At 36.1% G+C, this 23,376-nt stretch overlaps 1 protein-coding gene across 1 annotated transcript; it reads right to left on the bottom strand.

Moving 5' to 3' along the window:
* Positions 1-9,137: 9,137 nt before the first annotated feature.
* Positions 9,138-20,649, bottom strand: LOC129004071 (uncharacterized). The gene is made up of 4 exons (XM_054432460.1): positions 20,567-20,649; positions 11,764-11,846; positions 10,580-10,814; positions 9,138-9,291 (listed from the first exon to the last, which is right to left on the bottom strand). Exons 1-4 carry the CDS (start codon positions 20,573-20,575, stop codon positions 9,178-9,180), a joined length of 441 nt encoding a protein of 146 aa, XP_054288435.1. The 5' UTR covers positions 20,576-20,649; the 3' UTR covers positions 9,138-9,177.
* Positions 20,650-23,376: the final 2,727 nt, after the last annotated feature.

The following is a 23,376-nucleotide window of genomic DNA, read 5'->3' as shown; positions in this document are numbered from 1 at the left end:
TCTCAATGTGTTTTACCATGTCCACTTCTTGACATGTCCTATTGCATTATCTGAATGCTTAAAGGAATAAATGTATATTGTCTATTGTATATTATTGTCTACAGTAGTCAATGCTACAAGTACCGAAAGTGGCATACATATTCCAATTCAAGAATTGTTTACAATCAAGTTTCATGTGCGAGGTACAGCTGGCTTTTTGTAAGTGCACTTGTACAATCATTGACTACTAATGTACTATACAGTACAAGGCTAAGCCATTATGATTAGAATATTTAAGCAAGTGCAGGTTTAAATCACTTCCTGAACTGCTCAGAATCAGTATCTTCCACTTATTCTTTTTATATTTAATGTTTTTGGGTGTATTGGTTAAACAACCAATTGTATACAGTACTAGCTGGCCCGACAGACGTCGTCCTGTCCTATTGTGGTTTTATGTCACATGCTCGTTCATTTTCAAGATGAGCTCGTTCGCATGGCTCAATCACGTCCTGGTTGAAGTTCGTTCGCTACGCTCACTCACCTTTAGTTTGGAGCTCGTTCGCTACGCTAATTCGCCTCCAGGTTGAAGTTCGTTCGCTACGCTCACTCACCTTTTGGTTGCAAATTAGCTGTTCTCATAAATTAAAAAAAATATAGTGCTGCACCCTGTTGGAAACCTATTAACTTTTTAATGCTATTGAACATCACAGAATCAAATTGTTTAGCTGCACCCGCTGTTAAGATTCTTTAATTCCATTTAAATATGAGTACTCATAAGGTTAACATGGGAAACTCCAGAGCCACTGGGGCGGAGCCCTTTTGACGGATCTGCACCAAACTTCACACAAACCATCCTTGAATAATGCCATAGACTAACCAACACAAGGGAGTATGTTTTATCTATGATAATGCTTAATCTATACTATTATAAAGAAGAGGTGGTGTCTGTGTGTGTGTGTGTTTGTATGAGCTAATCTCAAAAACTACTGAACCTACTGGGCTCAAATTGCACACAAATGAAGCTACAGCTCCGAGGATACATATAGAACTATTCCCGCTTCGATATTGTCCTCGGGCTCTGCCCCGTGGGCTTTCAAAAATCGGAGGTGAGAGATTTAAAAGTAAATATTGATTGATGGTATCCATGGTAACAAAGAACACACCTAGAAAGTTAAAAAATGTAAACAAGCAGAACTAACTGTCAATGAACTTTGATTTCACAATTCCACACAGCTGGTTCAAACATATTAAATAATGCATGAATATTAGAACAGAGAGGGTAAGGATTATAAATTTAAAATATAATGATGTCACTAGCCCGAATGTAAACATTAATAATTTGTAGTGTCCTCTTCAACTGTCTTTAATAATCACAGCTGTTAGATGTTATTATTGTTAGCTTAGTTGTTATGATCCTGCAGTGTTGTTATGACAAATGTTTGTGTTTCTGCTTTAAAATAATTGTATTATTTAACATTACTATTTTTATTGTAACTAACTCTTAAATTCATACATTTATTTATATTTATTTAGTACAGTTTCGCATAGGTGAATATTAGGAGCATTTAATGCTTAAATATGATATATTTATTAGTACAGTTTCGCTTTAGGTGAATATTAGGAGCATTTAATGCTTAAATATGCCTAATAATGCCTAAGAGAAAAAGTAACTTATCTCAAAAATCTAAAAATGCCAGAAGAGTTGCAGAGTATCGACGAAATGAAACAATAGAAGAACGAGAAGCACGCTTGCTCACGAGCTCAATAACAACTGCTTCAAGGCGAGCTGCTGAAACGCCTGCTCAGCGTGAGGCCCGACATACAGCAAATGCATATAGGACGGCTGCTTTACGTGCTGACGAAACACCTGCTCAGCGTGATGCCCGACAAGCGGCAAATGCATGTAGGATGACTGCTTCACGTGCTGACGAAACGCCTGCTCAGCGTGAGGCCCGACAAGCAGCAAATGCATATAGGATGACTGCTTCACGTGCTGACGAAACACCTGCTCAGCGTGAAGTTCGTCTTTCTACTGATAATGAAAGACATGTGAACCGAAGAGCGAGCCAGACACCAGTGGAACATGAAAATGATTTAAGACACAGAAGGGAAGAACGAGCACGTTTTCTGCGCATGAACTGGGATCCCTTTAGAGGTATATGTTTTTCATATAACACAGATATTCCCTATCAAAGTCATGGTCTGCTTCAACTTGGGAGCATGAATATATGTTGCAGACATTGTGGTGCCTTAAAGTGGAAAGGGGAAAGTGCTGGACTTTGCTGTGCTTCAGGTAAAGTAAGACTTCCAACTATTGACGAGCCACCAGAACCATTAAGAACCCTTTTGATAGGAGAAACTACGTCATCAATATCATTTTTAAAGAAGACGCGGCAATATAATTCCTGTTTCCAAATGACGTCATTCGGAACTTCTGGTCCGACAATTTCACATAGCTTTCCTACTACGTTTACTGCTCATGGCCAAATTTACCATAACTTTGGATCTTTATTGCCAGCTCCTGACCAGCAACACAAATTTTTACAAGTTTATTTCATAGGAGATGAAACCTTAGAGTCTGCCAGGCGTCAAGAAGTAATTTCAGGTTTATCATATGATATTGTACATGATATACAAAATTTACTTCACACTCACAATCAACTCATCAACACCTTTAAAGTAGCTATGGAACAGTGGCCAGAGGAGGACCTCAAGGTAGTAATTCGAGCTGATAGGCGTCCTCCAGGTGAACATGAGAGGCGGTTCAATGCCCCAACGACAAACGAAGTAGCTGCTGTAGTTGTCAATGATGAAATTGAAAGTAGAGACATTGTCTTGCGTAAACGAGACGAAACACTGGTAAGGGTTTCTGAGACACACAGATTCTACGATGCCTTACAGTACCCTTTGATCTTTTGGCAAGGTCAGGAAGGATACCATTTCTGTATCCCAAAACACAATCCAGTCACTAATCAACCTTTACAAAACAAAAAGATTTCTGCTATGGAGTTCTATGCTTTTCATTTTATGGTTCGTAATAATGACTTTAATACAATTCTACGGTTCAAACAACTTTTGAACCAGTTTGTCGTTGACATGTTTGTGAAAATTGAATCTGAGAGGCTTCTTTTTTTAAAAAGGAACCAAAGTAAGCTGAGATCGGACAACTACGTTCACTTACAAGATGCGGTAGCTAATGATGGAAACATTGATCCCAATAATGTTGGTCAACTTGTGATTCTACCCTCATCATTCACTGGCAGTCCTAGGTATATGCACGAGCATGCACAAGACACACTAGCTTATGTACGAAAGTATGGTAGACCAGATCTGTTTGTAACTATGACATGTAACCCAAAATGGGATGAAATCATATCAGAACTACTACCTGGACAACGAGCCATTGATCGACATGACATAGTTGCAAGAGTATTCCATCTGAAAATTACAAAGTTTGTCGCCGTTATTACTAAAGGGGAGATATTTGGATCCGTGAAGTGTTGGTTGTATACAGTGGAGTGGCAGAAACGTGGATTGCCACACATCCATGCATTAATATGGTGTACAGAAAAAATCCAGCCAAACCAAATTGATCTAATCATCAGTGCAGAGATACCAGATATTAATGTAGACCCAATATTGCATGAAATTGTTATCAAAAACATGGTACATGGCCCATGTGGTGTCACAAACATTAACTCAAAATGTATGAAAAATGGGAAATGTTCCAAAAGTTACCCAAGGGCGTTAATAAGCCATACCCAAACCAGTGAGAATGGCTACCCACTTTACAGAAGACGCGGTACTGAAGACGGAGGAAATTCAGCAGAGATCACCATAGCAGCTAATAGAAACAATCCTATCATTATAGACAATTCTTGGATTGTACCATTCAACCCTGTCCTTTCCAAAATGTTTAATGCTCACATAAATGTCGAGTATTGCAGTTCGGTGAAGTCAATCAAGTATGTTTGTAAGTATATTCACAAGGGTAGCGACCAAGCAGTTTTCAACTTACGAAACAAAGATGTGCAAGCAAATGTAGAAAGAAATGAAATTGAAATTTACCAGACCGGCCGGCTACGTTAGCACAAATGAAGCTTTTTGGAGAATATTCTCCTTTCCTGTCCATGAAAGATATCCTACTGTCACACATTTAAGTGTTCATCTTGAAAATGGTCAGCGGATATATTTCAATGAAGACAACATGCAAGAAAAGCTATTAAATCCACCTAACACCACGTTGACTGCATTTTTTAAACTATGTGAAACAGATCCATTTGCACAAGGTCTCCTTTACCCAGATGTACCTCACTACTACACCTGGAATGCATCTACAAGAGAATTTAAACGAAGACTATTGGGACAACCTGTTGAAGAATATCCTGATGTCAAGTACTCAGCTGCTATAGGACGCGTATACACTGTTCACCCGAATAATGTGGAATGTTTTTGTCTACGTATTCTTTTACACAAGATCCGTGGTCCGAAATCGTTCATTGATTTGAGAACTGTTGGAAATACTGTCTTTGATACGTACAAAGAGACCTGCCAAGCTTTGGGTCTTTTAGAAGATGACCAAATATGGAAGAACACACTCGAAGAAGCAGTACAATCAAGATCATCCTCCCACGTCCGCTACCTTTTCTCCATAATGATAAGTTCATGTGGAATGTATAATCCAACAGAACTCTGGGAAACATTCAGAATGCAAATGTCTGAAGATATTGTGCACAGGTTTCAACTTGAAGAGGCGAATGATATTGTGTTCAACGAGGCACTTCGTGATATTGAAAAGAAGGTTTTTGAAATGTGTGGAAAGAAACTGAGTTTTTTTGGACTCCCAAATCCTCAAACTAATGTTGAAGCAAACTCAGAGAATTGTCATACAACACCAATGATCTTCAAGAATATGTTAGAGAAAACTTACCAAAGCTTACAAATCACCAAAGAAAAATTTATGACACTATAATCAACAAAATAGAAAACGCAGAGGATGCAGTATTCTTCCTGGATGCTCCTGGGGGCACTGGCAAAACTTTTCTCATCAACGTTTTACTTGCTGCAATTAGACAAGAAAATAAAATTGTAATTGCAGTAGCATCATCTGGTATAGCAGCTACCCTTTTGCCTGGAGGAAGAACAGCCCACTCTGTATTTAAGTTACCACTAAATTTAACCAATGTCGAAATGCCAACATGCAACATCCCCAAAGATTCAGAAAGAGCTGCTTTGTTGCGTCAATGCAATTTAATAGTTTGGGATGAGTGCACCATGGCCCACAAAGGAGCTTTAGAGGCTTTGGATCGATCCCTTCGTGACATTCGGGGTAGCAACACATTGATGGGAGGCTTAGTTGTTTTGATGGCTGGGGACTTCAGACAGACACTGCCTGTAATCCAGCGTGGCACTCCTGCTGATGAAATAAGTGCCTGTTTAAAGTCCTCACGCCTATGGGATCATGTTTCAAAACTATACCTCACCGAAAACATGCGGGTTCTCTTAAACAATGACAGCAATGCCGGCGAATTTGCATTAAGCTTGCTGAAAATAGGTGAAGGTAAGATTCCAACAAATGAGCAGCAAATAATCGAGCTACCAAGAAATTTCTGCAAGTTAGTCGACTCAACTGAAGATCTTATTTCCTCCGTGTTTCCAGACTTTGAAACAAACTACCTTTCAAGTGAGTGGCTTTGTGATCGCAGCATTTTATCACCCTTAAATGAGACAGTAAACACTATAAATGACGCTTTGCTTAAGAAATTGCCCTCTGAAGATTTTACATTTTTCTCAATTGATACAGTTGTGGATGAGGAAAGTGCTACGAACTACCCTACAGAATTTCTTAATAGTTTAGAATTGTCTGGAGTTCCTTCACACAAACTCAAACTAAAAGTTGGTGCAACTGTTCTGTTGATGCGCAACTTGGATGCGCCAAGACTTTGCAATGGTACCAGATTGGTTATAACAGAACTAAAAAGTAATTTGATTAGTGCCAAAATCATGACAGGTTGCGCTAAAGGGGAACACGTTGTAATCCCACGAATACCAATAATCCCAACAGATCTTCCGTTTAATTTCAAAAGAATTCAGTTTCCCTTGAAACTGGCATTTGCCATCACTATCAACAAAGCCCAAGGGCAAACTATGAAATTTGTAGGGATAAACTTGCAGAAGGATTGTTTCAGTCATGGACAACTTTATGTCGCATGTTCAAGGGTCTCGAATGGAAAGAACCTTTGTATATATTCCCCCAAAGGAAACCAAGTTGTCAATATTGTATATAAAAATGTTTTACAGAAATGAATTAAAAAACGTTTTTACCTGTTTTGAAATATCATAACTTTTATTTCTTCATACTAATTAATTACCCATTCACAAAATTAAGTTATATCTACAGTATTTACTAAATAAGTTTATCCAGAAATACAAAAAATAAAAACAATACCAGCAACTACTGAAGAGCACATCCTGGTATGCAGTATTATTCTTGCAGTATATGAGAGTACATAAGTATTAAGTATTTGTATTTCAAAGTACAGAAGCGTAAAATAAAATCTTTATTTTAAATGTTTTTACATACCAAGTCAAGTACCTATTTCAAAATTGTTTTGATATTTTGAAGTAATCAGCCATGCAGCTTCAAAATAAAATACTCAGCCAGAAAAAGTTCAAAGCTCGCAAAACTAGACCCAAAAGTTTACTGCTTGCTTGCCCCTACAATACTTCTTTTCCAACCCGTGCAATGAACGGGTACATAAGCTAGTAATGCCTAAAAGTTTCATTACAATCTGTCGAGCGGTTTCGGAGTCCATAAAGGACAAACATACAAATATACAAACATACATTGGATTTTAAGATTGAAAAATCATAGGTAACTGACATTTTATTTTAAAACCTACTTATTGGTAAAAATTAGAACTTTATACATATGATTATGGTTTAAGGGGTTAGTGTGTGGGTTGACAGCCCCATTCTCTAGGGTACCAGTTTCATTCTTGACTAGCTTAAGACTTGTTATTATTTTACTTGTTAGCCTAATATTTACTAATATCATTGTAATTGTATTTCTTTTTATTGACGCTATTCATTGTACCACCTTTGTACAAAAAATATGAATAAAGAATATGAATATATGAATATGAATATTTCCAAGAAGGACATAGGCTTAATCTTAATTGCAGCACACAAGGTTCTGTGCACAAGTTCATAAAAACCTACAACAGCTTCTTGGAATTTATGTCTTTTTGCCAAACTATTTAGTTTTGGAAATTGTAATTAAAGAAGGTAAGTTTTATAAAGGTCTTTTTCATAACTATTTATTGCCTGACAAGTACAAATCATTATAAAATTACACTTGAGGATAAGGTAGAATAGGGTTTTATGATGATAATAGGCAATGGACATTAATTCTCGACATGACAAATAAGATTTTTGGATTGCTTTGTGAGCCAATGGATGGATGGATGGATAATGAGTTAATTCCCATCTAAGTTGTGGACAGAGGCGCCAAAAAACAAGCAGTATCCACAGCAAAACATTTAAAGGAAGATTCTTTAAATGTTAAAGCAAAAGTGATGCTGCTTAAGATGTATTTGTAAAATGAGAAAAGAAGGTAGAAGTATACTTTTTTAATACTTTAATCTTGTAGTATTGTTATTGACTAAGGCCGACATATTCCTTAAACACAGCTGTTAATTAATAGCCCATACAGCTAATGGCAAGCCTAAGGGACCTACAGTTTATAGTGGAATCCGAACCACATTTTTGCCTTGGTATATACAAATTGGTCTAATTATCATGTTAACAGGTTCAGTTCCAGCCGGCACACTCCTCTGTATATAACGTCTCTCATCACACGGGAGTGAATGTGTTAACAGGTTCAGTCCCAGCCGGCACACTCCTCTGTATATAACGTCTCTCATCACACGGGAGTGAATGTGTTAACAGGTTCAGTCCCAGCCGGCACACTCCTCTGTATATAATGTCTCTCATCACACGGGAGTGAATTGTAACGAAGTGATTATTTGCACGTCAAAATGACGTCACAACCCATTCCCGTTCTAATTCCAGTATTGCAAAATAATGTATAGGTTAATTTTTTCTAGAAGCAATTTTTAATTACTCACTCACATTAAATTTCGGTGAAGATGGAGGTTAATTTCACTTTTTGTTATATTGAAGCGTTAAAATAATTTATTTCAAAAAAAGGTGAGCATATTCAGGTAAGGATTGGACGTTCTACAACAGTCAATGGAGCGCGAAAGCCATTTCTGCTATCAAAAGGAATTTTTGAAATGTTACAGAAAGTTTGGTTAGGCTACATTAGAAGAGATTCATTTCAGAATTATTCTGCTATCAAACAGAATTTTGAATGTTACAACAAGTTTGGTTAGTAGGTTAATTTAGAACAGTTTCATTTCATAATCAATAGTTAAGGGCAGAAAAACTTGAAGTAGATTCCATCCATTTCGGCTAATGAGGTATAGAAGAGGTACTAACGTTCCTAATACTAGGTTTTCTTTGTGTGCAACTTGTTCCCAAGCAGTTATACAAGTAACTGGATTAGGAGCGTAATGTGACGTCATTTGGAACTGACGTGCGAATGCCACTACAATCTCGTAACACATTGCAGACATTCTGGACCCCTACTGTTCTTGAATCAAGACATTTAAATTTACCTTCAAGAGATCAACTGACCAGATGGCGCATTTTAGACTAGCGTCTCACGTTCCTGATCAGAAACCGATGAGAACCTCTTTTGCATAACAGACCTTAAAGAATTGACTCTGAGCAGCCACCAGACTGAGTAGAGTTGTATTGACAGTTATTACACTTGATTTAGACTTTTTCACTACTGTACTAAGACACAAAATAACTTATATTGCTGCTTAATCTTACAGCTATGCCTTATAATAAACCTGTTAACAACTTTCGATGTCACCTTCCAACAGGTAAATAAAATTAATTTCTTTCATTACAAACATATTAATAAATAAACACATACATTCAATATGATATTTGGTAAGGTAATTTTAGCAAATTATGGTTCTGCATCCATTGTTTACCAAAACAAGACTATTAATTTAGATTTAGAAGTTGTCTTGTTAGAAAGGTTGTCTTGGGAAGGAAAAGTATGAAAAATCTAAAAAACTGGATAGTTTTTAAAACATTTTATTAAGATATAAAACATTTGGTTTATTTGAGAGGAATAAACCTTGAACTGTGAGTGGCACCAATACCGGGTCTACCGTGCTTGACAGGTTTGTACGTGACACTGAACTCCCCGAGGTAGTGGCCGATCATTTCAGGCTGCAACAACACACAACATGAGGCATTGGGAGAAAAACTTGAATGTGAGCCTAGACCCCTTACATAGTTACATTAAATATCTTTCCATTAAATCAAGTTAATATTTGGTTAATGTAGGCTGCATGAGATTAGTTTACAAAAGTTGTGGAAAATCTTACTATATTATAATTTAACACTCTGAACCATATTCATGCAGTCAATTCTGTTCTATTAAGGCGGCTCCAAACATGCGCCAGTCGCCAAGCACGAAATATTTGACGTTCGGCAGTCTAGTTGTCTAAGCTATTCGCCGATTAACGAGTAGACGTCTACACACGTGTTGTTTTCCGAGCAACTGTTTGTTTTTAATTCGTTTTGGGAATAGAAAATATTTGTTTACTTTTATGTATGCAAGAATATCGACAACGGGAAAACACGAATACGAATGTTTGCTGCTCGCCAAATACACAAACACCTATCTACAAGACTTGCGATTAGGCGAGTGGCTGCTTGGGGAATGGCACATGTCTGGAGCAGCCTTTAGTTTTACCATAGCATCAATTTTTTATAGATATTTTCCTTGGTTAATATGTTGAATTCAAGTGTTTGCTCAGAGATATTATATACAAAATGTTAGTGTCTAGATCTTGTCTGAAGCATCTAAATTCCTGAATGCAAAGTACAGAATGCTATTAGTAGTTGACGGGGATAAATTAGGATTATAATTCTGAATCAAAGTAAAAAACTTATAAAATACAATTGAATAAAATTGTAGAAGCAAAATAAAAATAAATGCATATGAAATTTGCATAGATTAGGAATCTTTTAAGATTAAAATATTTAAGAAATCTCTATTCCCGTTTAAATGTTAGAATTTTATTTTCAACTTTATTTTTAAAAACGTGAGTCTTAGAATATATTCTAAGACTCACGTTTATGAAAAATACAGTTGAAAATTAAGTAAAACTTTATATCATAAAATTGAATTGGGCAATTGATAATTCACAATGGTTCGCGATTCCATTGTGAGATATAAAGTTACTAATGTTAGTAGGCCTATCAAGAACCAATAAAAATAAATGGTTTTATACACTATTGAATGGTTTGTGGAACCAAAAGCCGGAAACGGCTCATTCGTAATTTATTTTTTACTACAAAATTTTCATTTCATTCCAGGGTTTTAAAGGCTGACAAAATTTACGTTTCAAAGGTTTTCATGATTGAGTCCGACACAGAGAACCATTTCTTGAGAACTATATGGTTTTTCCAGCACAAAAGTGATTTAAACAAAATAAAATTTGATTCCTACCTTGATTTCAACCTGGTTGAATGTCTTGCCGTTGTAAACACCGATGATGCTGCCGACCATTTCAGGAACAATGATCATGTTTCTCAAGTGGGTCTTGACAACTTCTGGTTTCTCATTTGGCGGAGCTTCTTTCTTGGCCTTACGCAGCTTCTTCACCAGAGCCAAGGGTTTCCTCTTCAGCCCACGGAAGAAACGGCGACGAGCTCGAGCATGCATCAGCTCCATGAGTTGTTCCCTAAGATGATAAACAGGATTAACTTATTTGGCCTGAGCACAAAAAAAAGTTTTCAACTAGGCCTAACGAAAAAGTTAATTTAATCAACATCTTAAAAAAATAAACTAGCAATCTAACAATACTTTCTCTATTACGTATTAACTATGATTTTATGAGGAAAAGCTGCAATAGCTTTTTACAGCAGATTTAGATTTTTACAGCAATGGGGGTTGTAACATTTTGTTAAGAGTCAAACGCCTAGAGATACTGCAGGCATACCATGGATTAGGACATATCAAATTTCTTTAAAATCGGACCACATGTGAGGTCTGTTTTGTAGCTTATTACACATCCATACACACAAAGACGATCACTTCAAAAACCACTTTATTTGGGTTGAGGGGGACTCAAAATGGATACATCAACTCAAAACCCAAACATTTTGACAAAAACAATACTAACTTACTTTCTCCATATAAGAGAAAAGTAAATGTATTCATTTTTAATTATGACCACAAAAAGTTAACAGCTTTTTAATGTTTAATAGCAAATATTGTTTAAAGATTTCAGTTTATTTGAATTTAATTAACTTAAACCAGATTTCATTTACAGTAAATAGTTTTGCTGAGAAAATATTTTGTTGAAAAGACCAATCTTCCTCATTGTTATTTATGCCAAAAAAATATTAAGTTACCAGTACAGTGAAATAACTGTTTCATGTTATTAACCCTCTATATACGTATTTAGGCCTACGATTCAGTTCTACAAAACATTTTGTTAAACTTAAGGGAATCTATTACGCTATTTTGAAATAAAACTTTGTCTCCAACAGACATTATAACCCTCATATCCTGTGTGTAATATTTAGCAATGCAACTCAGTATACGTAGAAAATGTTAGGAAAATAAAATTGTCTCAAGTCCAAGCAAGCCTAGGCTAGGTACTCAAAATTTTGCTACAGTAAACTTACGCTGGCATGTCTAGAAGTTGGTCCAAATCCACCCCTCGGAAAGTGAATTTCCTGAAGGTCCTCTTCTTCTTCTGGGTTTCTTCCTAGAAAATCATAAATCTAGTAAAGTTAAGGAAATAATATTTGGCAACTGAACATCCATAATAGGACCTAAGACATCCAAAAGAATATATCAAGTTAATTGAATACGGTACTTAAATTTGACATTATATGAGGTTGTGATAATATACACTTTTTATGCGGTTATTGTGACTAATACTTATTTAAGAAAAGATTTTAAACTTAATGTGCAGATAGGTTTAACAATTCCATCTTAGAACTGCAATGTTTACCTAATATACTGTACATACATATGGCAGTAGGCCTACAAACCCTAACGGGGGGGGGGGGGGGTATGAGTCATAAACAGTCAAGATGTGCTAGCTTACGGGGCCCAAATGTTGAATTGTTCTGAATTAAGAAATTACTAGTGTACATGTTGCTCGAATTCGAGCAATTGCAAAGTATTACAGGAGTTATTTCAAAACGAATAAGTCATATTTACAATGAGTTTAAAAGAGTCAACTCAAAGATTACCAAAGTGTGTAACTCAGATCATATTTATCTTCGTTGTTGATAAACCTAAAGCATTCCGGCCGATTTTCTCCTTCTCAAAGTGCCTCGTTGTACAGGCAATACAGGTCATTGATAGAGGGCCAATTGAGAACGAAAAGTCGTTTTGGGGTAGTGTTAGGGCGCATTTGTAACTTAATAGTTGAGATTGTCCAGGGTCAGGTGCTGACTGTGATGAGTTAAGGGTGCGCTCTACCCGTCTGGCGCGCGCAAATGTAAGGGTTTTAGTTCTTCCTGATTGTAGCCCCAATTGTGAACCGATTTAAAAGATCTTGGTGTCATATTTTCCGTCAAATGTTATTGTAGGTTTCCCGTTTTTTTAAATTTTGATAATTTAAAAAATTTTGGGCTCAAAGGTTGGTGAAAAATGTTAAAAGAGGCGTTCTTTATCATGAGTTTTAATACATAAAAATAATTTTTAGAGAAAAAATAAAAAACGGGAGACGTGCAATAGATTCTTAAAAACAAGAACCTGGAATTAGTTTACTAAAAAGTTGAATGATAACTATGTAATCACGCAGACTCGAAAGGCTTGCAAGCGCTCTTCAAGGCGCCGTGCAGTGGCGCGGCCATGCGGCCAACGGCTCAACCTGTCGTCGGCTCTCCCACCACAGCCATCGATCGATATTTCCCCTCCTCTCGGTTGATTCTATTCTATCTTTGCGTCGTCGCCGTTTTTACGCATACTAGTGTCCCTGCTGCTCGAATTCGAGCAATTGCTATATATACAGGCGTTATTTTAATACAAATAACAGTCATAATTTCTGATTACTTTAAAAGATTCTACTCAAAGATTATAACATTTTTAAGATGTACATAAGAGATAGATAGAATCAACATTTCTTATAAATATCTTATCACTTTTCAAAAGCTGATCTTGTTTCTTCTTAACAATATTTCTATTTCTTCACCTTGGTGGTGTTATATAACTTTCCTATGTTTCCATAGTTGAAAATCGGCTCGTTCAATGATTACTAAGAAATGCAGCACAGTGTTGTTAACTCATTTTTCTTTTTCAGTATATCAGGAGTAATGTAAATCAGCTCTCTCGCTTTTTCCATTGTAATATTTATGCAAACCCAAATTCAAATAGTGAATATTTCATTTCATACTATTAAATTAGCAAAATTATTGACGGTTTACAATTTACATAGGTTTTTCTTCTCATTTTTAATTTCTGACAACAGCTGGAGTTTTATAAAAATTTTTTGTTTCCCATGCTAATCTTATGGAGAAATACAAAACTTTAAAGGGTACCAGGGCCTCACTCTCTAATTATTTCCCTAAAAAGAAAGTTTCCTGCACAACTTCACGTTAGGCTCTTTCCAATGACACCAGAAACATGTAAATCGGTTCAGTAGTTTCGGAGGAGTAATTGTCACAAAAAACCTGCTTGCGTATTAAATAAGTAAATAGATGAGTATACTGTCCTCTTTGTAAACAGTTATACTCAGCCAACGCAACTTGCTTGCACAGATTCAGCTTTAAAACTTTACCAAAATATAAGTTTGTTTATTATCGTCGGGTATGAGATTGTTCTAATAACAACCATAATAAAGAGTTTTTTTTAGAAAACCAGTACCATAGATAAAACATACGTGTTGATTAGTCTATGCCAGTACTCAATAGTACTGTTTTATTAAAACAGCATTTTTAAATTTTTGTAATTAACCCCTCCAAGTTGGGGACTTGAATCTGATACCTCAAATGTTCTAGCTAGACTATTGACCACTCAGCCATTTCTTGTGTTTCTTGACCATACGTCAGTATACTGAAATTAATGAATTTGCCAAATTTTATCAACATACAGTGTATCCATAAACAAGTAAATTAAAACGGTTTTAATTTTCTCCATAAGAATAACATGGTAATGTTTAACAACACTTTTTTCAATTTTTTTGTGAGATACCGACTGATTCTGTGCCCATTACGGTGTAGCTACAGATGGAATAGAGTTAAATAATAATGAAAATCTTAAACATCAACAAAAGAAAATAAATAATTATAACAGTTGATTAAAAAAAAACTTAAGATTACTATAATTCAATGTAGTGATACTTTACAAAGTATAACTAAAGTATTTTATTTTTATTCAATAATGACAAACAAGACTCAATATTTAGGAATGTTTTACTTTTTACTGTATAAGCTTATGGGAGCGATAGCGAACGTCACGTTGCTGCCAGTGAGTGTCGGTGGCAGGGCATGATGGAGGTTTGAGCAGAAGCAAAAGATATGCGGACGCGCAAATAACAACCAGGTTGCGCTTGCGCGTGTGTGCGTCGGGAACTCCGCAGGGCACTGCCTAGTGCCAGTGCCTAGCGGGGAGCGGCAGTCAACTCGCGAACCTCCTAGCTCCTCCCACCCCTTCCCCTCCAACTGGGTTGAACCGACACGGCGCAGTCTGGCGGACACTTCGAACATCGTTCTGAGATTTCCGAGCTGAGGTAGAGCCCACCCTTAAGCCTACCATCAATGTATAATAACGCCCTTTACGCGCCACTGTTCTGTAGCTGCGGTCGTTATCACGATTACGCCTCTTGTCTATGTTTCGTTGTCATCGCGTCGGAGGCATTTAAAAGGAAATACAACAAATAAACAAATTATAGCTATACAAAACAACGATAAATGCACAAATTTAAGTTACAATCATGCTAACTCGATCCGTCATAGCGACACAAAACAACGATAAATACACAAATTTAAGATACAACAACCATACTAATACGATCCGTCTTGGGGGTTATGTTTACACAAACTCAAATAGTAAATAAATGTACTCAATGCGTTTCATTGAATTGAAAAATAAATAACAGCAATTAAATTATACAGCTGATCAAAATGTAAACAATTATGTTCTTCATAAGGATAACATGGGATCTTTCAAAGCCACTGGGGCAGAGCCCAAGGGACTCTTTCAAAAATGTAAGGCCAGTTTGCAAATCTACGCGACACGCTCTTTCCAATGAGACGTCAATGGATAAAATCGGTTAAGAAATGGCGGAGGAGTTCAACCGACAAAGTTTCATGTAGCGTATTAATTATATAGATTTCCCATACCCTCCTTTTTGATGGGGGTATTCCATACCCCCAGACCCTCCTTTTTGATGGGGTATTCCATACCCCCAGACCCACCGGTAAGTCCAGACCCACCGTTAAGTCCAGCGCCACTGTCGCCCAGTGGAAATCCTTTAAAATATGCTCTGAACTAAGCATAGGGCCTAATCACTTCTTCTTTAGACATGTGAGGAAGGTACCCTAGATCGGGCTTATGTGGAACCGTGCCATAACCTATTAGAAGTTGGGAATGATTTAGGAAAAGGTTTAGGCTAAAATGGGGTAAGTTACAGTTTCTTAACTGGACTACGCTAATATTGAATGAAACTATCGAATTGCAAATATAGATTAATAATCAATATTTTTTAATATATTTATTATAAAATTAAACTATCATAACCTAACCTAACCAACCAAACTTGCTGATGGTAACAAAATCGCATTAAGGTTTACTAATCGAACCAATATTTTCAATCTAATGCCTATTAGCATAGCCCTGTTAAGAAACTGTACCCCTAGGCCTAAAAGGATGTTTGCAGGAAAAAATCTAAGCTAGTTTCTTGAGATTAGTTTTCGATGGTCAGTTTTTGTTCGCGGGTACAGTTTCTTAAGAACTGGGCTAGGCTAATTTTAACTGAGTATCGAGTTGAAAATATTGATTAATACCGTAAGTTAATCTAGATTATTAACTTAAATATATCCATTGTAAAATGAAACTGTAATAACCTAACCTAACTACTTAAACAAACTTGCTGATAGGCTAAAATCATTGGGTACACTTTCATATCTGTTGGCACAAACAAACGAATGAGTAATATTGATTATTCGATTGTTTAATTCGATATATCGTTTGGTTGGTTAGGTTAGGTTAACCTTACCTAACTAACCAAACGATATATCGAATAATCGATATATCCATCGATATCATCATTCGGTTGTTTGTGCCAACAGATATATGGAAGTGTACCCAAAAAATTGCATTAACCCGCCGAGTGTTAAGCGTCGCGTAATTGACGCTGAACACACCCGCCGTGGTGTTATGCGTCGCTTAAGCGACACACAAACATCGTTAACAGGAAGGCTCTGGGACTGACTGAATCAGATTGAACTGGATCAAGATTGGTACATCGTTTTCGGCAGATTCTAAGCTTTCTCCTGATGTCTGTTTCTAGACGCTTTTCATTTTAGTTCCGAAACTATTGTAGCAGACAGATGACGTGCCTATTTGTAAACAACTTGGTTAACCTCGCACCGATAACTGTTGTGTTTTATTACGTTTATCATTGTTTTAGTGTTAAAAATAAAAAGTGGTGATATACGCGGTGCATTATAAGAAGATTTAAGTGATTTTGAAGGGCTGGTTGATGCTCCTGAAGTATGTAGTGATATTGATGTGAATGATCCACCAGATTCCTAGCTATGGTTAGGCTATGCATTCTTAGCTAACGCTAAATGTACGAAATCTGTTTTTCACCCATAACTCATTTATTTGCAAACCTACTTCCTTATATTATTGGAATCCTCATAAAATTTAGAACAAAGTGGTTATTTGAATATTTGTAGACCTAAAATTATCATAAATTTTTTGAGCGCAAACATAAATTTTTGTAATTTATTTTATAATTTTTGAGAAATGTTAACCCCACAAAAATTGTTTAACATTTTTTTATGCAATGTTTTATATATATTGCATTAAAGCCCATAGTTTAACAAACAAAATGATGTATAAAACAGTATACCTACCCTACTTTAGAGTGTTTTTAAGTTTCTAAGATAGGCCTTCATTTTATTAAAACCCTGCGATTGCGCAATAAATGGGCGGACATTAAGACCATTACTATTGACACTTGGAGGGTTAAGTTTACTAATCGAATTGATAGTTTTGATCCAACTTTATTAGCATAGCCGGCAAATATTTACCGTATTTACACTGGGATATGATGTAATTTTTATATGTCTACTTACAGTATTTTTAACGCTGAATCCAAAAATACAATCAATTTTTTCGGAGAGATTCCTAAGTGGCCGTAAAACGAAGGTTAGGATTACGAATCTAAGGATAATTGAGCGGTACTGAAGGTAATGGTAATATGGCGTGGTCTGGGTCTGGATGGGTCCGTACTGAGTGAAGAGTGAGGAGTGAGGACTGAGTGAGAAGAGCAAACAACTGTTTATACTTGATCTAATGCGGAATGAAATCAAATCAATTCGTTTTGAAACCAAATAATCAGTTCTTATTTAGGCATGTGAGGAAGGTAGGTCGGATTTAATGCAGATTCGTGACTGTATTAAGTGTTTTGAAGTGAGGTTAGATTAGGAAGGTAAAGGTTAGGTTATAATGAACCGACTCATTATAACCTTAACCTTTAACTTACCTAATCTAACCTCACTTCAAAGGACTTAATAAAGTCATGAATCCGCATAAAGTCCGACCTATCTTCCTCACATGCCTTTTCTGACATAAAATGTGATTTAAACACTAATATTAAGGTTGGGTTGGGTTAGGTTGGATTAGATTATGTAACATCATTTATTAGTTGCTGATACATTGTATTATGCACTGTGATACGTTTTCACTTTTAGACACAATGGGATTATGTACTTTATTTATTTATTTATTCATTTCTACGGCAATAGCCATTTTACAAAATAATACATTAGACAAGATTTACATGCAACAAGGTAATACTATAGAAAACATTAATAAATTAGTAAGAAATTTGGTGGTGGTGGTGAACAGTTTGAGTAAAATTGCAACAGTTACAACATTGTGAAAAAAGTAACAATAACAAGAAACAGTGTAAATAATTAACATCAATTAACAATAACAAGAAACAGTGTAAATAATTAACTACAATAGCAATAAGTGTGAATAATTAACATCAATAACAATCAGTAGACTAAGTATCAAAATGACAGCATTGTAAATATTTAACATAAATTTACTATACATAACAATTATAAACTATGGCAATAGATAACAGCATAATAAACTGTGAAATACTAACGTAACATAAAAACAAAACTATATAGCCTAACAAAAGTATGGATCTGGAGGGAGAAAACTTTTTGATAGGATGCTGACAACAAGACATTATTTCATCACTTAACACTGTTGAGCGTGTGGCCCTCTAAAGGCACTACCAAGGAACTCCAAGAGCACAAATCCCATCACTTGACACGAATCATCACTTCACAGCACCCAGCATGTGGCCCCTTAGAGGCACCACCAAATAACCAACTGTGGGATTATGCACTATGGCACGTTCATTAACAGATGTGAGGCATTAGTCAATGATTGAGGATTGGGATGAGAACGATGATCATGTCAGCAGTGGCCAAGCTTCTATTACTGATAGGTTACGTGGATAAATTCTATTTTGTTTTATAATTTATGTTCATGTGATTAATAGTTTATTTATCGTAGTTGATTTATTGTATTTCTAAACAGCAACAAAGTCCATTTTCTTTTCAAAATCTAGTTATTGCATATTGTAACTCTGATTTTGCTCTCATGGCGTCATGTGTGGTTTTGTCTGTTTAGTATCGAATGTAAACAACTGACAGCTGTTTTCACTCCACAAACCTTCCACCCCTTTTAGTGTTAGTCGCCACTAGAACTTGGACTCGTCCATAACACAAATACGTTAATAAATCTACAAAACTGAAGCTTAATATTCAATTTAACTGTACGGCCACTTAGGAATCTCTCCGACCAAAACTGATTGCAATCTTGGATTCAGCGTTAAAAATACTGTAAGTAAACATAGAAAAATAACATCAAATCCCAGTAAAAATAGGGTAAATAAATACCGCATAGCCCAGTTTAGTGATGTGCGATACATAGGTATCGTATCGGAATATCGCAATATGCGAGGGACGATACGATATTTCGAAACAATATTTAAAAAACGATACGTATCGTATCGCCTAAAACGATACTTGTATTTATATCGGCACATAGAGCAATACGATTCATGTCAAAACGATATTTTTAAGCTTTTTTTGCGCAGGCCGAGCAAACTGCAAAATCTTTACTCTGTGGATGTGTAGTTTTTTGAAATAAGAGTTTGTGACGTCTATATTTTTGGTTTTTACTTGATAATGTCCCAGTCCCATTCCCATCCCAGTCCAGTCTCCAGTCCATAACCATTTCCACTAGCGTTCTACCTAGCCTAGCAGTGCAGAGTACGTGGGAACTGTCAACTAGTCAACTGTCTGTAGCAATTACATTATTAATGTATCTGCAATCCTAAAATGCTATGGGAAGGAAAGGGAAACAGGTCCAAGACGTAGGGAGTTGTGAAGGAAGTACTGTAGTAGTAAATGCGAGCAGTGTGGAGTGTGGGAATGGATTACACATAAATGTTGATGGTATCTGCAATACTAAGGCTGTTTTCAGAGTAAACTAATGATTTTCCCCGAGAAAAGCTCGGTCCCAGTACGTTTCTAGGTTAGGTAGGGGAGGGGGGAAACAATACGAAATGTAATTTTTTGTTTTCGACATTTTTGACAGTACGATTTGAGTATCGCGATACAGACACCCGATTCAATACTTCGATACAATATTTTTTCCGATGCGTATTGTATCGCTGTATCGCGATACGCGTCCGTATCGCCCATCACTAGCCCAGTTAAGAAACTGTACCCTAGTTTGCAATTAGGTTTCCTTGGTCACCCTATCATGCACAATTAGGCCTAATTACTCGTTTGGGTCTAGCGGATAGGCCCTAGGCATAGTTCCCATCCCTAGAGCATCATCATAAAACATGATCAAAGTTGAAACTAAAATAGGCTACTTAAGTTAACTTAGCTAGGTTTGCTGAGACCATGAAAACGTTGAACGGTTTTAACTAGTCTATGATGAGTCCAATAGTTAACATATTTTTAAAGATGCAAAAAATCCAGAGAAGTTTTAAAGACATTGGGATTAGACCAATCACACTTGGGCTATGTCTTATTCTTATATCCACTCCACTTTGAGGTTAATATCGTCTAAATTTTCGGAGCTACATAAAGCCGCAGGGATTTTTTCTCGTAAAAGTATTGAACTTTGAGACTAAAGGTATGGAAAGGAAATAATAATAAGTATGTCTAATAAAAGGATTAAAATCGATAATATTAAAAAAATTACCTCGGCCATTTCTGCAGAAAGCGAGTCACAGTCGTCACACTTCACACTAGAGAAAATAAAAAGAAGTGTACAATACAGTCTGTACAGGAAATCAAAATAAAGACTCAAAGGCCATGGGATTACAAACAACAAACCTTCGGCATAGACAACCAAATTAGTTTATCAAAACTACAAACATATATGAATATTAGCAATTATAACATTGAATATATAAAATAAAACAAAATCAACAACGTTGGGCATATAAACCAGTTACCTTGATAAAATTAGTAAATATAAGGGCTAAAATAAGCTAATGGTTGGGGTCTCTGACTTCGGTGGAATGTAGGCCTAAAAGGTTTCTATCTCCACCATATCCCCAAAAGTGTTAGTATAAGAGAATGGTGTCAGCAACCATCCCTTGAATGCGTCTGCGATCCCTTAATTTAAATAAATACCCCTTGCATGGATACCGACGAACAAACAGCTCAGGAATCTGATTAACTATACTGCCAGAATAGTTTATAATGTATAATGTACATTATATCTGTTTTTATCCAAAATATATGTTCCTTTTGCTTGGCGAGTAAGGGATACTACAACTTTATTCAGAAGACTAAATTATTTAAATATGTTCATTTTTATTTTATGAGTTTCCATTTGAACATATCATCTACTCTTTTTCAGTATATATATGACACCATATTAGACTATATCTCATGTTTGTGTTACGGATCCGGAGATAATATTAGTTTTGAGTTCCACCCGGTTTAAAGAGGGCACTTTTGTTCTCTACGATCTTCCTAAATATTTAACAATTTATCATCTGGGATCCAAGAAGAAAAAGGAGTTACCGTTGAAGGGATAAAGTTATGGAGCACGTAAAGGTGCCACCACAACAACCTGCCACAAAAAAAGAATTTTGATGGTGGTGGGCTGTGGGTTGACATGGTGCCTCCTTGTCGAGGTGACACGTACGCGTGCTACCTCGGATAAATCTGACGTGACACATTTTTGGGATAACACCCTGTCGAAAATGTGCTTAAGTTATGTCAACCCACCACCTATATTAAGTGATAGCTTCACGGGCACCCTTAACTCCAGGCTTCGGCCTTCGAATTGGCAACATCGCAATTAGGGTTGTAACAGTGGTTTTTTTCTGGAGGCAGCTAAGTTAATGGTATTTGTGTACTGTATATCTTAAGAATGGTTACTGGGCTATGAGAATATTGTTTTGGTTTTCAAATTCTATATGTTTTATTTTCAATCTTTTAATACATTTATGTTCATAAATTTAAATTAATACTAGGCAAATTAATGAGCCGGTGTCACCTGTCTGCCATGTTATCTTATGGGACGTCTGGCGCTTGTAACGTTACCAACTCTACCAGGCTGTTACCTGGAGTTAAAGGTACCAAAAAAAGTGGTGGATATACATGAATATTAGAACATTTAGCGGTCTAGACCACAAACATAAAAAAATTACGAAACTGACCCGAATCCTACACTAATAACATTGACATTATGGTTTAGACGGTTCCCTTTAATCAATGTTAAATAATTCATGTTTACTTCCGGGCCAGTAACACCATTTGATTATGTTCATGATCCATGTCGCTATATGTTCTAGTACCCGACAACCCACTACCTCGTAAAACACGATTGGCGGGTAGTCGTGTCCACTCTATCCAAAATGGCAAACTTCCTTTTGAGATGGTTTTGTGGCATCATTTTGAACTGTTTAAGACCATTAATTTGTTTCCACACCAACTTAAGCTTACTTTTAAGATTTTCCTCATACTTCTCGTTGGCCTTCCACCAATCTATACGGTTTAATGGTTAAAAATATACAAGTACTTTACCGAGTGGAAAACCCCCCTAAAATTTTCCCCACTAAGCAAAACTGACGTCACATCTTAGACGGTAAAATTACGGCTGTAAACTGTTGGCTAAGTAGCCTTTAACGGCTCTGAATTCAATCAGAACAAAATGAGTTAAAAAGATCAAAACAACATTAATTAAAATCTCAGTCCCACAGAACATTTGTTTGAACGAACCAGCCTGATCTCGGGCTATTAACTAAGGCCATAGTCTTATATAGTTCTGGATGGACCTTGTTATGTATGGAAAAAGTCACCTCAGTACAATACAACTGAGGTGACATGCTCTGGAAACATTTTGACTGATACAACTGCTACCATTGCAACTATTGAACATTTCACACACACCTTTATCATGATCCACACCCTCTGCTAAAACAGAAAATTTAATAGGCTTAACTTTCAAAAACGTTTTTCTTTGTTCAGTAGACAATCTGATTCATTACAATGGCTGTTTTAGTACCCGTGCAGTTTTTGCAAAAGTATGATGAGAAAAAGAATCGTAAAGACAAGTTATAGCTGTTAAAAAATACTACCCTCACAGAATTATTAAGTAATGTTTATTTTGACTTTTTGAATTAAATAAAAAAGTAAAAATGAAGTTAAGTAAGTACCCTTCCTGCTGAAGAAATAAAATATAATACATGTATACAAGTATCAATCAGTTGTCCAAATGAGGATTGAGGAATAAACACCTTTTTCAACAATTGTCCTAGTAAGACATTTAAGTTATTTCTATGATAGTTGGGTAAAGGTCAAACAGTTCAAAGCACTTGAAGGAAGGCTATGGCCTGAATATAGAGGGACACTTGATTAAAGACACTTGGCTCCTACAAAATCAGTAGTTACTTTTTATCTACACCTTGTGTTGTGTAGGCTGATACTGCAACTAGGCATAATTTAATATGGATAGGTTAAAAATATTTATTCACAGTTATTAAAAATTTATTT

Source organism: Macrosteles quadrilineatus, unplaced genomic scaffold, assembly GCF_028750875.1.
Source record: "Macrosteles quadrilineatus isolate MER2022 unplaced genomic scaffold, UCM_ALF_1.0 Scaffold_9__3_contigs__length_116548681, whole genome shotgun sequence".
Lineage (NCBI taxonomy): Eukaryota > Metazoa > Arthropoda > Insecta > Hemiptera > Cicadellidae > Macrosteles > Macrosteles quadrilineatus.
The sequence above is the reverse complement of the archived record's forward strand: the minus strand, read 5'-3'. Positions and strand labels throughout refer to the sequence as shown.